This window comes from Platalea leucorodia (genome assembly GCF_965183815.1).
Source record: "Platalea leucorodia genome assembly, chromosome: 2".
NCBI classification, from domain to species: domain Eukaryota; kingdom Metazoa; phylum Chordata; class Aves; order Pelecaniformes; family Threskiornithidae; genus Platalea; species Platalea leucorodia.
The window spans coordinates 66,137,159-66,154,370 of record NC_138824.1 but is presented as its reverse complement, the minus strand read 5'-3'; the positions used below and the strand labels follow the sequence as shown (position 1 = coordinate 66,154,370).

Sequence of the window (17,212 nt, the reverse complement as noted above, 5' to 3'; positions counted from 1 at the left end):
CATGCTTCTGCCTACGTTCCGCCAAGGCAACGCTGGCGGGATGTCAAAGCACAGGCTTGGCACAGGCACCGGCCGGCTCTCCCCGGGGCTGGTTTGTAATCAGGTTCCAGTCCTGCCAGTACCCGAGCGCGTTCGTGACGCCGCACAGTAATTTGAGCGGGACCACCCTCCTGCAAGAGAAGCCCTGCGCCTGCTGAAGCACAGAATTTTCCCACAAAAAAAAAAAAAAATTTTTGTCTTGCTGAACAATCACGAACTTTTACAACCCTGTGATGGCAATTAAACCAAATACAAGTCTCTCTATTTTTTTCCCTGCCATTGGAGCCGAACTACTTCCACATTTCCGTGTGGGTGATTGCCTTTGATCCCGCAGAGAGGAGGTAGCTTTCTCGAGGAGTGTGCTGGGAGGGAACAACTGTTGATCTCCCCTGTGAAATCCCATCTGTTGTCTTCAGCAACTCTTACTCGCTGGCTGAACGAGATAATGTTTCTCCGGCAGTAGCTGTAATTTTCCAAGCACTTTGCTGGGTATAAAGTCAGAACTTGATTCAAAAAGTACAAGCAGGGATATAATTTTGCTCTCGCAGCGTGTTACGAATTAGGCTGCTGGCAGTGAGGCAGGGCAGAGTCCGTGTGGGTTTCAGGGTTTGTCCGACACCTCTGAAGACAAAGAGCCATGGGCTGATGTTAGAGGTGGGTTCTGGAAATGGGGCAGGCTTTTTGGGTATTATTTTGGGTATTATTACTCCATGGTTTTGACAACCTGCCATTTATTATTTAAATCATATTTAAATGATTGTTAGTCTATGGTGGGAACTAAGTCAGCAGAAGCTGAAGTTTGTAATATTTCAATGTAAGAAAGCATTGACTTTCATGAATTATTTGGGGAAATGAAATGGAGGAGTGCGAGGATTTGGGGGAAAAAAGCCCAACCAAGTGAACTTAAATACTAATACAACCACCTCTTCTCGCTGGTTACGGGGAAATCCCTTCGGTTTGAAGGGCCATACCTGAAGCCACTCTCACCCTACGTTAGCGAGACATTTCCCTCCCACTAAAAGGTTTGAATTTCTTCCAAGATGTGACAGAGATGTGCGAAACGCACAAATCTACGGCAGGATCAGAACCGACCCACAGCTGTTGGCCCCCCCGCCCGGGGCGCGGAGCGGAGCGGGGCCGCGCAGGCCCGGCGCAGCCGCGGCGCTGGGGGGCGGCCGCCCCGCCGGCACCGGGCCCCGCGGGCGCGGAGCTGCCCTGCCCGGCGCCCGGCCCCTGGCAGGGGAGGCGGGACCCGGCGGCCGCCCCCGCCCCTCGGAGGGCGGCAGGAGAGTTGAACTTGGGAACGGCACCGTATGGGGCCGCGGCCGCGGCGCTGCTCGGCCTGAGCAGAGCGCAGCCCGCGGCTGAGGCGCCGCGCTCCCCGCCGGGGGGAGGCCGAGCGCGGACGGCCGATGGAGAGGCGAGAGGACGGGCGGGACTGGGCGTACAGGTAGGGCTGCTGGCGGCGGCGCTTCGCTTCCCCCGCCCCGGGCCCGTGTGGCGGCCGCCGCTCTGAGGCGGGTGCCTGGCAGCGGCCCCCGGAGGGTCCGGCGTGCCCGCCCCCCTGCCGGCACCGACCGCGGCCGCCTGCCCGCTCCCGCCGGGGCTCTCCCGGGGCGGGGGAGGGCCGTTTATAAATACGGCTTTCACAACTTCCCTGCGAACCTGCAGCGCTCTGAGGGAGTGAGGGAGCGAGCCGGGAGCGGTGCTGGCAGCGGTGCTGGCAGCGCCTTGCGGGGAGTTTGGGGTTTTGTGGTAGTCCCTTACGATAGCCTTTCCCCCTGCTGGTATCTCGCCGAGAAACGCGAAGGGCTGGGGCAGAGAGGAGCCGTGGCGGAGGGTGAATTTGGAGCCGGTGAAGCCGGGGAGAGGGAAATGTTCCTCCCCGAGCGCTTGGGGTTCTGAGGGGGCGGCCGCAGGCAGCGGCCGGGGGCGGCGGGAAACGGCGGAGGGGCTCCGCGGGGAGAGGCCTCGCCCCCCGGGGGAGAGCCCCGGCCCGGCCCGGCCCGGCCCGGCGGGCGCTGCGGCTGTTAACGTAGGGGCACCTGGGAGTAACGATAACCTTCACCGCCTCCAGGCAGGTTAGGGAAGGTGACTTCCTTAAAACCGTGCTTCCTGACTCTTTATTTTCCCTTTCTACCTCAGGAACGGAGTTGAGCATGAAATTAATCTGTACTTGCTGCCCGGACGGTCGCAGTCATAAATATGTGTTTTCGTGGAGGTGTTAGGATTGTCTTGAGCGTTCTCAACGTTCTGTGTCTTCAGAGAAACCTGTATCAGGGATTTCGGTGTTTTTTACACCTGTGTGTTTTTGTGTCGAATTTCAGGAGTACATGAATGCAAAGGTGACTCTTCTAACTGCCCATTAGGTAATAGCAGTTTGAGGTCTGAATATTAAAATGTTCCTCTTCTGATTCATGCTTTACTACCCGTGATGATCCCGTGAGCTGGAGTTTACCCAAGGCTGTGCCCGTGCCGCTCCATGGGCAAACTCCTCCATGAATGAAATGGGCAGTGTTTTTGGAAGTTAAGCCTCGACGTCTGTCTTGCAAACTTTTCTGCGTGGACAGACCCCTCTGCCTGTTCAACTTCTATGAAGCCTATGAGTGCTCTGGGCTTGAGTGATAATCAGCAGGTATAAAGCGTCCTGGGAAGTTGCCGTAAGTCTAGTTTAGCAAGGTGACTTGATATATCAAGCTAGAACAGAATCAGACTTGCAGTTCTGAAACTCCATCAGTGCTGTGCTGTGCGAGATAATGTGATGTAACATTGAAAAATTGTTAAAGATAATAAAATAAGCATTTTTGATACTGCATATGAAGAAGGTTGACACAAGGATTTGTGTTTTTTCCCCAAACCGTATACTTTCATGAAGATAATTTCAGAAATAAGCCCTTGTAAAAATAATTTCTGTAACTTGTTCTTTTTGTTGTCATTTTTCTGTGCAGAACTGTGTGGAAAGTGAGTTCAGGCCATATTTGAGCTGTTGTGCCATACCTTCGTACTTTTCAACTGTTTGTATGACAAATACCTCCCAGACTTCTGTGTGGTCGTAATTGGGGTCAATTTTGCACACAACGGATTCTTTGCTCTAAAAACTCCTTACTTCCAAAAGTAGTGAAATCTGTAAAACTGACTGAACAGTGCCTGTTTAAATTCATATACTTAAACAGCTTCGATATGCTAAATGGAGTGTAACAGTTTGTGTGAAGTAGGTTTTTGTTGGGAGGAGGGAGTTTTGAGCTGCTTTTAGAAATAGCAACTGGAAGTTATTTAAAGCATACTTGCATATTTTTTTTTTTCCACTGTAGGTATGTGGAAACATTTGTACAAGAATTCTTTTTTATTTTGTAGGGTTGATCCATATGGGTTTGAAAGGCCAGACGACTTTGATTATGCATCCTATGAAGCATTCTTTTCCAGATACCTAGTGGTACTCACTAGAAGAGCAATAAAATGGTCCAAGCTCCTAAAGGGGAATAAGAGCATACAGAAGAGTTTAAAAGGTGAGCTGTGTGTCTGTTTATATGTTAAAGTGCATTGTGTTGGAACCAACATAAATCGTATTAAACTGGTTTGCATTTTTGAATGTTAGATACTATTTTTGTCTTCAAATGAAAAACAGTAGTATAAACAGTAATAATAAATGAGCAAGTATGCTGTTGTTAGGGGGATCGTTGATTTGATTTAAAGCTTGTAGAGGAGTAATCCTTCTTTGGCATACTCTATAATATCTTATTACTTCAGTAACCCAGAGATTATGGCCACTGGCACTTCAAGATGCTGTTTTACAGCTCTTTGTTGTATTGCACTCTGCTCTGTGCTCTCTTTAGAAAGACATGAGATTATGTAGAAGACACTGTCTTGAACCCCAGGGATCAGCATGTTAGGGCTCTCGGTTGCTGACTCTTTGACAGTTTTTTAGATTGCTGAGATTTTCTAGCTCTCCTCATCCTCCTTTTGTAAAATAACATTCACCTTACAGCTAAAAAGGTGTGTACTGAGAACTGATGCTAAATGCCTTGCAAAGTGAAGAAAGTAAAATTAATGCTGGAGCTAATGCAACATTGGATAAAATGCTGATGGAACTGTTAATGGCTGCTTCAAAAAGCAAGAAAACCTCTAGTAATGTTTTGTCTTGCAAGAGAGACAGGGAGAAATAAATGGAGGGAGTCAGAAGGTGGCAGGGAACCCTGTGAAACTGAAGGGTGGGGGGTTTTCTTCCCAGTCTTTCTCTGTGTTATTTTTTCATATAAGCATCTACGTTTTCCTCTTTGCTCTTAATGATGCTATTCAGCTTGGTTTCTCTTGGAGTCTGTTGGAGTTGGGCAGAGTTCTCTGTAAGTATGTTAAAGTAAGTAAAACTAAGCAAAACTTAGTCAGGCACTGACTGTAACATAGCTGAATATTTAGAGCTGTGCTTCAGGTGCAGACTTTGACTGCTAATTCTGGTGGGTTTGTTGTTTTGGGGTCGTTTTTTTTCTTGGCACCAAGAATGGGATGATAACTAGTGAGACATTTTAAGTACAACAGTGTATTTAGTGTACGGATGTCTGTTTTGAGGCTGAGGAATCCCAGAAAATGTAGGTTTGAGCTATAGCTGCTAGATCATATGCTGCTAACCAGAAAGTAGCTATTTCTACTCTCTTCTTTTTCTTCCAAATGTAAAGAAGCCTTTGTTTAGTGTGTCAAGTTTGAATATAGTGATAACTGTGCGGTGTTTTGAATTAGTGAGGATTTTGAGATTCTGCAGAACTTCTAGTTGTTGTGGAAAAATAATCTCAGGTTTTGATTCATCTCCTCCTTCTCTTAAAGTATGTGAATTGTGACAGTGGCAGCTTTTAGCAATTTCTGTGAGTTTGTTACATTTCTGTTCCCTGGTGTTCCCTGTTCCAGCATTGTAGACACAGAATGCTACTATGATACAAACAGCGTAAATGCCTTTGGTCTTATTTCGGAGCCAAGACTTTGACCAAATCTCTCAACTTGTCCACCAGGCTTCAGTACCGATGGTCATGCTGCCCCACTAGCCACGTAGCGGCAGTAACCATTAATGTGGTTTTAATCGTTTGTGAAAAATAGGGTACCATAAAGCCACTGAGTGGACACAGGCAATAGCTCTTGACTGTAGCAAGCCCTTGTGAGCTGGTGCATCATCTTTGACGTTACTAACTTTTGCTAAAGATAGTTGGGTTTGTAGACTATGCATTCTCATACGTATATATGTAATTCTAAGAAGAGTGACTGAAATAAATAATGTTGTGGAAATGTAGTCTGAGTGTAAATTCGAAGTTGTTACTGCTTTCCTCATTATCCTCAACTGATACCTCAGAAGAGGAGAGCAACAGGTTAACCTGTACAATTACTGATTCTTAAATACTTCCCTTCTTATATCAGTATTAAGATTGAAGTCTCTGGCATATGCACTTAGAATTATGTAAGCAGTTGTTTAGGTGTGTGCTTTATCCTGCGAGATGATCCTGCAGTGATTTCATTACAGGCAGTCAGAGAGCAGAAGGGCTGCCTGGTGGTGCACTGAATTTCCCTCCTCCAGGACCTGACTTCATCGCTCTGAAGCTTTGCTCAGGAGCTGCTGGTTTTGATTAATTTCCCCTCTGCTGCAAGTCGTCCATAAGCTAGGACTGAGAAGAATATTTGATTTGCCGCTTCCCCCACAAACGCAATAGCTGTATCTGCGAACCCATATCCTTATTTCGAATTCTACTGGGGCCTTGTCAAAATGTGTCCTGCTGTGAGTAGATGTGAGAGAGGCGTTGTACGTGTGGTATCTCAGTAGCTCCACACCCGTTTATCTTTACACATAGAGAAGCTCATAATTCCTGTCCGGGTGAACAGGAAGAAGTGATGACTTGTGTTAATTTTCCAGTTTGGAAATGTGGCGTGTTCACATGCTACTGTGTTTACCTTGCATCCAGGGTGGTATGTATGTATATAATTCTGTTCTACTGTAAAGAAAAATAATTAGACTACACTTTAACAACGGTAATTAAGCAGTGTATCCTGTTGTTCTGGATTACAGCCTTCTGGCGGGGCGGGTCATGGGCATTTTGGCTGACAGTTCCATTTGCTTATTCTCCAGTCTCTTCCTTTTTGTTATTTTCTAGTATTTTGTTTTCCCCTCTGCCCTTGTTATCCTCGCTGTCTCCTCTGCACATGTGAATTTTCAGTCAGTGTTCGGTCACTTGCCTCCTCTCTCTCTGCCACTACTGAGATCCTCTTAATTTTTGCCTTTCTCTATTCAGCTGCTATCTTTATGGGATCAAAAGACAGCTTTCTGTTCTGGCTCGTTTACAGGTGGGCGACAAACTGTCTGACATAATTGCCCAAAGTAGCTTAATTTTGACGAAAAGCATGCTACATAAAAGAATTTGGCTGTAAGTGGATTAGTCAAAACTGACCAGTAGCAGAAGGTGCTTTCTAGTCTTTGAGGCTGATAAAATACAGTGAAAGATGAAAGTAATGGTACTAAACGGTGGTTATAACAGGAACACTTCTGTTCCAGCCCAGGGGTTGGAGGAAGGAATGAGCATCTTAGAAAGTCAGTTTTTGTGTTTGACTGTAACTTGAACATTTACAGCACAGATCTGCTTTGTTTCTTCTGTGATGTATTCATAAAATAAAACTTTCAATTCCTCGTTGTATGCTGTTTTCAGATCTTTTGTAGAATTTTCCTCTAGGGTCCAAGTTAGTTTCCTCAGCATTCAACAGTAATTGTTAGTTACTGAAAAAGTAACTGAAAAGTGCAGATGCTTCTCAAAATCACACTTGTCTAATATTTTAGATGAGATTTTTGTTTTTAAATGGGGTTTTCCTACATAAACTTAGTCTATGGTGTAGAGCAAAACAATGTTAATGGGGGGAAAAGGTGAATACAACTTTATCTAGAAGCAAAAACCTCCAAAATTCTCATATTATACCATTAAACAAGGACAGGCAGGTTTAAAGTGATTTACTTATTTTTAAATCTTGTAACTATAAGTAGTGCACAGTATTGGAAAATGTATTTTTCTCTTGAAGTTACTTTAGGTATTTATCAGCACTTCCAGACTACTACCCTGTTTTTTCTTGTAACAAGAAAAACATATTAATAAAGTGAGACTCTCAACTGCAGAAACCGGCACTGGGTGTCGGAGGTAATAGGATTATTACAGCTGCTTTTGTTTGCTTAAAAATTGATGTTTCACATTTTATTAATGAAGAGAGGCAAAAACTTCACATGAAGACATTTCTTTACTACATGTGTTTTAAAGCTTAGACTGTGTTGTGTACACTATGGTTGCCTTGGGAGTGATTCTGTGTGTGGATACTCAGGGCTTCGTGGTATTCAGCAGTGCTACTTTGGAGATCAAGCCCTTGGTTTACAATTGGAGTCAGATGTGTGATTGGAGGCACATGCACAATCCGGCTCCATCTGTGAAAGCTTCTTAAATGTTACAGTGGGAGGATATTGTATGGCGTGGACTGTTGTGGGCTTTTTGGTTCCTGAGGATAATGTGGAAGAGGGCCTATAAAAAACCAAAATAAATACATGTTTGTATAAAACAATACAATTTTATGTATAGAATATGACATATATAAATAATATATGTATATATAAAACATATTAAATTGCAACTGTCCTTATTTTCAAAACTGCATTGCTGCTCCTCTATGCCAGTTTGCAGATCCTGGCAAGTATGATAATGGTGTGAGGAAGAAAAGCACCATGTAAAGGACTTTTCCATTCCTCAGGGAGTGGGAGCGCTGGGGTAGGTAGTCACTTGGGGTGATACAAGCCTCTGGCTGTTTATTACCATGAGAACGATGACACTGAGGAATAATGAGTGTATGCTGTGCTGCAGGGCTGCTTTCCCCTTGTGCCAGTGTCAAAGGCTTGTCCCTGCTTTTCTTGAATTTAATGTGTATTGTTGGATGTGGATGTTGGCTATGCTTTCAGAATTGACAGTTGTTCCAGAAAAAAAATACCATTAGAATTATATGTTAGAATATGATAACCCAGTAATTTAGCCAGTAAGTTGGCTTCTAGAGACATTTGCAGGCTCATCTGAATGTCTCTTCTTGTTGACCTAAATGGGACTGGTTCCTCATACTCATTCCTGCATTTGCTATGTCCATCTGTGGGATTTCTTGAGCATTAGAGTTCAAAATCTTGTAAAAAAGATGAAGTGGGGATTATTAAACAACCATGGAAACAAGTAAATTATTTCCAGTCTGTCTAAAAGAATATTGTAGTTAAAGTTACTTTACAGCTAGAACAGTAGAGACTGTAACCCATAGTATAAATCCTCATCAAAAAGCGAAACAAAAACTGTACCCTGAAGACCAGGTGTTTATTGCAGATGTTAAGGGTAGGAGTGTTTCTTTGGGAGAAAGTACCAGATTTTAAATGGGTGAAATGCCCATTAGAGATGCACGGATCTCTCTGTTGACACTGGGAAAGCAGCTTTGGCTCCTAAAGGACAGGCAGCTGCAATTAGGTGGAATGTATTTAGAAGGTGGCTGGCTAAGTTGTTGTAAAACCTTGTTTCACTCTGCTGTTTTTAAGGCCTTTAATTCAGGCAGCGTTTATCTTGAATTACAGATCTTTGTGATAGGATAAAACCAAATTAGGTGATGATATTTTGTGCGTGTCTGTGTGTGTGGCGGTGGAATAAAAATCCCCACTCTCATTTGAGTCCTGTAGAACTTAGGGAGGAGAAGTTGATACTCTAACTGATACAGTCTCATTCATTTAGTAAGAAGAGTCTGGTTCCTTTGTTAGTTTCTTCTCCCCGGAAAAAGCAGAAGGATCTCAAACATTTGGCTGTCTTTTTGGGTCAGAAGGGGTAATGCTGATTTAGGATTAGGTGCCAATGAGCAGCATTGGCTCCTTAGTAATATTTTTCATACCATTCCCAGGAGGAAGCTGCTTTGGCTGTCATTAGCCTGATGCTTCTTCCTGCAATCTTGCGTCCTAGTTATTAACACTGAATCATCTGCTTAAAACCCCCCCCAGAGCACACCCTGGTGATGAATATGATGCAGGAGATAAGAGCTCCTTTAGATTTGAAAAGACTTCCCCAGTTATTCTAGGAAAAATCATCTGCTGCTCACTCACATCTCCAGTTCTTCCAGAGGCTCATTTAGACAGTAGTCACGTATTTCATATTTCTGAGTTTCTGCTGTGATGTTAGTGCTAAGCTGAAACCCTAGGGTTATGTTAGCATAGCCATTTATGCTAGAGCATAACCAAGCAAACAGAAAGGGTGATTGTGTCAGAGGCCGTTGGTAATGTAGGGAAAGAAAAAGTCAGTGCTTGTCTGACTGGAAAAGGACAAAGATCAAGGGGAAACTTGGCTGTTCATATCTCCATCCGGAAAGGCGGGAAGAAGAGGAAAGGATTCAAAATCCTAATGGGGGAATAGAGGAGGGAGGAAAGCCTGGATCTGGAGATCTGTGTGTAAAGTCTGAGTGGCAAGAACTTAGGGGTGAATCTAAAATATACCGTGTAGCTGAGAAGGAAATGCTTATCCTAAATGGTAGCGTAGGAGAGAAAGCATAATAATCTCTAGTCAAGAGTCTTCCTATGACTCCTCAACTTTCTGTTGCTCATTTCCAAAAGAAAAATACAGCTGGATTTATTAAAAAAAACAAACAAACAAAACAAACCACACGGAACTTCTTGTTTTGCAGTGAAGAGATATATCAGGAAAGGCATCCCCAATGAACATCGTGCATTGATCTGGATGATTGTGAGTGGGGCCCAAACCAACATGGAACAAAACCCTGGATATTACCACAGACTGCTTGAAGGAGAGAAGAACGACAAGCTGGTTGAAGCAATCAGAACAGGTTATTGTCTTGATGACACTGTTTATCTGTGTTTATCCGTCCTATGTCCTTAAATGTTAGAGATCAAGTTATGTCATGGAAAACTTACGTTTCTGTAGCAGTGGTTTAAGTGCTGAATTAACATGTAAATTAAATTAGCCATAAGCTCTTTAACAGCACAGATCTTTCCAGGTTCATCATGTGGTCAAAAGCATTAAGGAAGATTAGAAATTATTTGGGAAGGAACAGAGAACAAACTAGAAAACATTATGTCATCTCTGAAGTGACTGAAGAGTTACAGCTTTGTACCATGAGACCTGCCTTTGGGTCTGTTTCTCCTTACTTCTGTCCCGATAGGACACTGGAAGAGCAGCAGGGGATGGTTGAAGATGCGGTACAGTGTCTGTATGAGGCAGGTGAAGTATGCTAGGGTTTCAGCTTGAGGAAAAAGCTGCTGAGAAAAGCTGTTGAGAGCGCTATATGAATTATAAATGGTGTAGAGAGGGTGAATGGGGAGCAATTGTTATTTGTTTCTTGTAAGATAAGAGCCAAGGACACTGAATGAAATTTGCCATGCTGCAACTTCAGAAGAGCATATCACTGAACTGTGGCACTTGTTACTGGAGGGTGCTGTTGAGGCCAGAAGTATGAACTGGTTTAAAAAGGAATTTGACAAACTGAGGGGTGGGGAAATCCACCTGATGCATGAAATCCTAAACACTAAATGTAAATCCTTGAAAGAAGGGAATAGGAAGAGGACAAATAGGAGGAGGACAAATACAATTTGTAGGAGGACAAATATCCCTCCCCTACTAATCCAGTTTCATATGCACTCTCTGTGAACGTTGATCAGTGGCCAATATTGGTGATGGGGTATTGGAGCAACCAGACCTTAGACTGGCCCACTGGGTGTTTAAAAGAGGCAGTAGGGGAGGACAAGCAAGTAGAAGTTTGATGTAACTGGTACTAGTCCTGAAACTTTTCAACCTGCTGCAGCAGAGCTTTTGTAGAGAAGCTGATACTGGCTGAATTGCCCAATTAATTAGTCAAGAGGTTGGGCTGTGCTCTGGACAGGCACAGTGCTGAGGTGGTTTTGTTAGAATGGCAGGTGCAGTTGCCATCTTTTTCCTCTTTGAAAAAGCCAGGTAGTTAAAGTTGGGGCTTTATGAGTTTTTATTTGAGTTGGATAACCATCTGAACACTTTTTGGTTTATGCTGAGTTTCTCCTCTGCCTCTCCCTGCAACAGCAGCCCTGTGGGCTTTTGGGACTACACGCCTCAGTGAGGCATTTTGGAGCATAAACTTTCCTGTTCCTATGAATGTGAAGACTAGCCAGAAATCTTCAGGCTTGTATCCTGCTCAGAACTAAAAACAGTAGAGCTCTAACTATGAATACAGAGGGAGCCACTAAGATGACTTTTCAAAGCCAGCCTTGGTAAGGGCCTGGAAAAGGATCAAACTGTATTGAGTTGGGGTACAACTACTGCAAGAGGGAGTTGCAAGCAATTTATTTTCCAGTACTAGACAATGACATGAATGGTCATATCAGGACAGTAGGTGGCTTTTCACACAGGTTATACCATGAAATACAAATATTTCTGTGAGGGAGGAAAAATAGTGGAAGAAGATAAAGATCTATTTGTAAATTATGGAGCAAATAAAGTTTTGGAAGAGCTACTGCATCAATTGGAAAACTGCAGAAGAGGAAACTAACAAGGAGCAAGTGAGAGAAGGGATAAAAAAGGATGGGTTGGAGGGTTTTATTGGCAGAAAAAAAAAATAAAAAGAGGACCTCGGACTCCAGAGTGATAGATCTCCCTTCAGAAAGGAAGAAACAATGTGAATACATGAGGAATGGAAGGAGCAAAGTACTTAAGGTGAATGGAAACTTTGTGTTTAGTAAACTTAGTGCTCCTGTTGACTGTGCACATTTTATAGTGGACTTTAGCTGAGGACAGTTTCAGTGTGAATTGTTAAGTGACATTCAGTTTGTTTCTGCCTGTGTTGTTTTCCCATAGCTGTAGTTGCTTTTAATAGTAAACTAAACTAAGGTGTGGAATCTTGCTGCTGTTCCCTTTTCATGTCTGCAGTTTCCAAAATTTTCAGGCAATTGTGCTGTATTTAGTCCTGCAGTCTAGCTGTAAAGTTATAGCCCAGAACAATGCTGCAGTTTAAAAACAAGGGAACAGCAACCATGCTTTCTTTTGTTTAAGGGGGAGGGGCAGGAGGACAAGGCCAACCAAAGACTTTACTTCAATTTAAAACATGTGTAAGAGCCAATGTGTCCTGTTTCCTTTACATGCCCAGAAGCTCCAAACAATTTTCATGTATGTTTGGAACTTATTTTCAATATGAGAATGTCTTTAATGGGATATAATCAGGTTAAAAGGTGCAGGTAGACTGTGTGGAGAAATGGTCTAATCTTTAAAGAAAAATCTGATTAGTAACAGCAATAAAAGTCTTTCAGCTAAATAAATCTAAACTGTCCTTTCACCATTTTTGCCCTTTAACTTGCTGATTCTTAACTGATGGGCTTTATTGCTGGTTTTGTTTTCTATGATATTTGCTGTTTGAACATACCTTTTTTTTTTTTTTTTTTTAAAGAAATGTAGGAGAGAGCAGGCTTCTTACTCTAAACATAAAAATAAGAGCTTAAAGAATGCAGGTCTCTAAATTTTGATGGAAGTTTTCGTGGCTTAGTTTACGTACACATTTAGAAGGGCATGCATTCCTACTGAGCTTTGTTGTTCATGCCCTATTATAGTAAATTTTAGAAGGACAAATGATGTTGGCAGGATAAAATGTGGCTGTCCTAATGCAAAGGATACACGCTGGTTGCAAAAAGGCTGGAGTGTAAGTTGACATAGCTTCTTTGCAGTAAGCCCCCCTTAGGCCGAGCTGTTGAATTTCAGAGTAAGTATGTCTGTGCCTGCAAGTCCTCTTGCATGCACATGCAGCTAATATCCACGTTTCCACTCTTGCGTTTCACAAGGAGGAGTTGTAGGTGCTGTGAAACCCAGGGTCTGATATTTATCAGTGAGTCCCATGAGCCTGTGCTGAACTGTGTGACTGCTGGCATAAGGATCTGACTGCATGGATTGGATAGTAGTTGGAGGATCTTAGTTTAGTTTACGATGGGTTCAGAAAAGTAATTCAAACAATAGCCATTGCCACTTCACTGGAGACAGTGAATATTTTACTATCAAAGCACTAATAAGCTTCTCTGAATCGGGTTAAACTATTAGTGAAGGTTGGGAATTTTCACGTGAGTTTAGGACGTTCAACCGCACAAGGGGAACAGCAGTGTCAGCTCTTCTGGCTGTCTGTAAGAGAAGTCATGTCAGGTCATATCCAAATGGCTACCTCATCTGGTCTTCCATCTACCCGAACAGCTAAAGGAAGAACTGGAGTGTGTAGTGATACTTCCTCAGAATGTTTTTCCTAGTCTCCAGTTATCTGTGGTTTGGGGAGTTCCTGAGTCATATGCCGCATGTTTCTAGTTAATAACATTGGATGGGGAAAAAATCACAAAAACCTCTGGTTGCTCCTTTTTCATGTTATTTACCTTGCTTGTGATTTTGCAGATTTGTGCTGTCTTGCTCATATGCATCTCCTTCCAAACTAAGGAGCTCTAATCCACCTTGTTTTATACTACGTATGGTAGCTATTTCATGCCTGTGATCTTCCTTGTTGCCATTTTCTTCTGCAATTTCTCCAATTCTGATACCACCTTTTGGAGATGAAGAGGACTGGAATTTATGTGGGTGCTTCTCAGATTTATACAGTGGCATTATTGTTCTTTTGTAGGAAATCCTAATCCCGTTTGCTTTCTTGATCGCTGCAAGCTATTGAACTGTTACTTGATGCTGGCAGTGGGGAATGTCAGGCTCATTTTCTCTGGGTTTAGCTGATAGCAAACTTGACCTTAACTTAAAAAAAACAAACCAAAGAAACCCCAAACCTCCAAAACAATTTCTAGTTCCAGATGTTGCAGGGAAAATCTTGAAGATGAGTCCTAAATATCTAGTTATAACAAATTTAAAATACCCTTTAAGTATATTATTCTTGTAAGTTGTAATTGATGACCTAACCTCATTATTCTGGAGGTTTGCAGTGGAGTTTTTGAATGCTTGTAGTTGGCAGTTGAGCTGAATTTTTGTTCTGCTCTTTACTAAGGAAAAAAAAAATTATCTGCCTGGAAGCTATTCAGAGCAGATGCAAGTTACAGATGTAGCAGTACCAAAGAAGTGACTGTAAGTGGAGGATGTTAGTTATAAAAATACTTGTGTAATTTACTAGGCGCTGCGTCTGGGAATGGGAAGCCCCTGAATATGAAGTTAAGAACAGAAAGGATGAGGTAGTAAGATGAAGAAGGTTGACTTGTAGGTGCCTGACTTCTGAAGTACCCTAAATATGAGTATCACAAGACTGGTACAAAAGCATTAGTTTTCTGGACAGCACATTTAAATCTCTTTGCTCCAGAAATAACATCAACAATTGTGATTCCAGGTACCAAAATAGATGTCTGTTTTATAAACTGAGGCTAATGTGGCTTTCTGCCTATGTTTGTGTTACTGAATGAGAGGTAGAAATACTGCAGACCTGTGAAAGGGAAGAAACAAGCCAATGGTCTTCTCATGGCTGCTGCGCAGAGATAAATCAATCAGAAAGCAAGTTGGAGCTGATTCTCTCAACTGCAGGCCTTCCTCAGGTTGTGAAATTAAAGATGGGTTCAGTTTGAGTGGTCTCTGCTCTGTATGTGATGGACTTTTTGTACTTCCTACCAAGAAGAAACAAAACAAATTTATTCTGTAACTGGCTGTTGCTCAAGTCCTGTTAAAAATTGTCTTTTTCCTTGTGGTTTTCTTTTTAGTCACATGAGAGGTGAAGTGAAATATTTCCCTGCCCTCCCATTTCTGTAAATGATTTGTTCACTTTAAAAGGAAGAAATAGTGATTAGTGCAATAACTTCTTAATGCTTGTGACTTCCATTACACTACTCGTGATTTTGGGGAGCTTTCTTCCTTTGATTGCTTATAGCTCCACTTTGTGTCAAAGCTGTAACAAACTTCTTCCTTTATGCAGGAAAAGGCTGATAAGAAGTGATAACTCTTAGGATGTAGGTATCTGTACAGTAGTGCTATTATTGAATTTTGTTTTTTTTAAATTTAACCTGATTTTTTTGTTGTTAACTATAATCAAACCAACTATTTGTATTTTATTAATAAGTCTTGGGTTTTAAAAATCTTCGAAGTTACTTTTGAATAGGATTTTTCTCCCCAGCTTAAACTTCTAAAAATCAGGTGCACAAGTCTGTGGCCTTGGGTTCCCTCTTTATAGAGTAAAGCAGGCCAAAAATTACCTCTGCCTGTTCTTTCCAACAACTACAGGGAGTTTTGGGTGACTAGCTCAAACTTGCATGTCTAATTTTTAGACCTTTGTAAGGAGAGGTGAGTCCTTCTATTCATGTTTGGTGTGGAAGAAATGAATATTTTGAAATGTCAGTAATTGGTTAGTCCTTATTTGGTTTAGGATTGAGCTTGAAGCATGTGGGATGTGCTCTGCTGCTTGGATGTCAAAAAATCACTCTTCTCAGTGGCCTTGTACCAATGAAGAAACAATTTTTCTCATGTTCACATCATGGAGAAACTAAAAAAAAAAAAAAAAAAAAAAAAAACACAAACAAAAAACTTTAAAACGGTGATTTTAAGTGGAAGTCACCAGCTGCAGGAACAGGACTCTTTTTAAGCTGTTTGGGCCTGTTTGGTAGAACTTACATAAGTCAATTGAAAGTTCATCTGATTTGTTATGAGAATACGCTTTCCTAGAGGTGCAGCTCATTTCATGCCACTTGGCTAGATAAATTTGGTACGTGTTGTTTCTGTCAGTCTAAATGTCTGGTTTGCTTTCATTTAAGCCTTTGCAGTCAGACATTGAAAGAGTCAAACCTGCAGGAGAATTTCTTTAGTCCTGCTTGAAATTGATTTCTGTACACTAATAGGATTAGTCTTTCTAGGAACAGATTATCCTTGAATGCAGATGACCTTTTAGCCAAAATGGAGGTAAAGTTGTTTCTTAAAATTCATCCACCAAAACTACAGTTTAGTGAACCATAGTGAAGTTTCGCTTGTACTTCAGAAGAGCTGTAAAGGTTTGTTTGGAAAGTGAAGGAGGGAACAGCTCTTAATTTTGGTCTTTTTCCCTTTTGTCTAGATATGAACAGAACATTTCCAGATAATGTAAAATTCCGCAAAACTGCTGATCCCTGTTTGCAGCATACACTCTACAACGTATTGGTAGCATATGGGCATCATAATAAAGCAGTAGGATACTGTCAGGTATGTAATCACTGTTTTTTAAACAATACTGCATTTCACAAATGGTAATTGTTCTTGTCCATTTGAATGTTGTCCTGGTTTCAGCTGGCATAGAGTTAATATTCTTCCTAGTAGCTGGTGTAGTGCTGTGTTTTGGACTTAGTATGAGAATAATGTTGATAACGCACTGATGTTTTAGTTACTGCTGAGCAGTGTTTACACTGGTCAAGGACTTTTCAGCTTCCCCTGCTCTGCCAGGTGCACAAGAAGCTGGGAGGGGGCACAGCCAGGACAGCTGACCCAGACTGGCCAAGGGGCTATGCCATACTGTATGGCGTCATGCTCGGTATATAAACTGGTGGGAGTTGGCTGGGGGGCAGTGATCGCTGCTTGGGGACAGGCTGGGCATTGGTTGGCAGGTGGTGAGCAATTGCATTGTGCATCACTTGTTTTGTATTTATAATAATAATAATAATAATATTTTATTTTATCTTTCTCTGCTGTCCTATTAAACTGTCTTTATCTCAACCCATGGGTTTTACTCCGCCCTCCCCTCCCCCCCAATTCTCTCCCCCATCCCACCACAGGGGAGGGGGAGCATGAGCAAGCGGCTGTGTGGTGCCTAGTTGCCGACTGGGGTTAAACCATAACAAATGTGCATTTTTAGAAGCAGATCCACAAACTATTTCTGTTTTTAAAATGGCACTGGGGGGAGGAATGAGTCACTTTGGGCAAGTTCAAATGTCCTTGTGAGTTTCTCTGTGGCCTGTTTTGTAGCTAGCTTGATCATGCTTGGTTCCCTTTGTTAGCTGCAAAATAAATGTTTTATCACACATGGTCGTATCAAGATTAGTTGCTTCAGAAAGGAAGAGAAAGCGAGCTTGCCTTTCTCTCTTCCTACCTCCTGCCATCTTTCCTAAAACAGTCCTTGGTATGTACAAGGCATCATGAGATCTCGATTTCCTTTGTTTTCACTGTCACATTTTTCAAAATACAGGAAGACCAGCATTTATGCAACATCACGT

The 17,212-nt window shown here is 42.3% G+C and overlaps 1 protein-coding gene across 2 annotated transcripts in view; it reads left to right on the top strand.

Annotated features, from left to right (window-relative positions):
• Positions 1–1,376: 1,376 nt before the first annotated feature.
• Positions 1,377–17,212, top strand: part of GRTP1 (growth hormone regulated TBC protein 1) — a 39,020-nt gene continuing 23,184 nt past the window's right edge. Inside the window, exons 1-4 of one of the 2 annotated variants that reach the window (XM_082305062.1) lie at positions 1,377–1,489; positions 3,394–3,545; positions 9,733–9,891; positions 16,084–16,208. In XM_082305062.1, the coding sequence (XP_082161188.1) occupies positions 1,452–1,489; positions 3,394–3,545; positions 9,733–9,891; positions 16,084–16,208 (474 nt within the window). In that variant the 5' untranslated portion in view covers positions 1,377–1,451. Of the gene's footprint in view, positions 1,490–3,393; positions 3,546–4,334; positions 4,394–9,732; positions 9,892–16,083; positions 16,209–17,212 lie in introns of those variants that run through there. The other variant, XM_082305063.1, reaches the window with a different exon arrangement.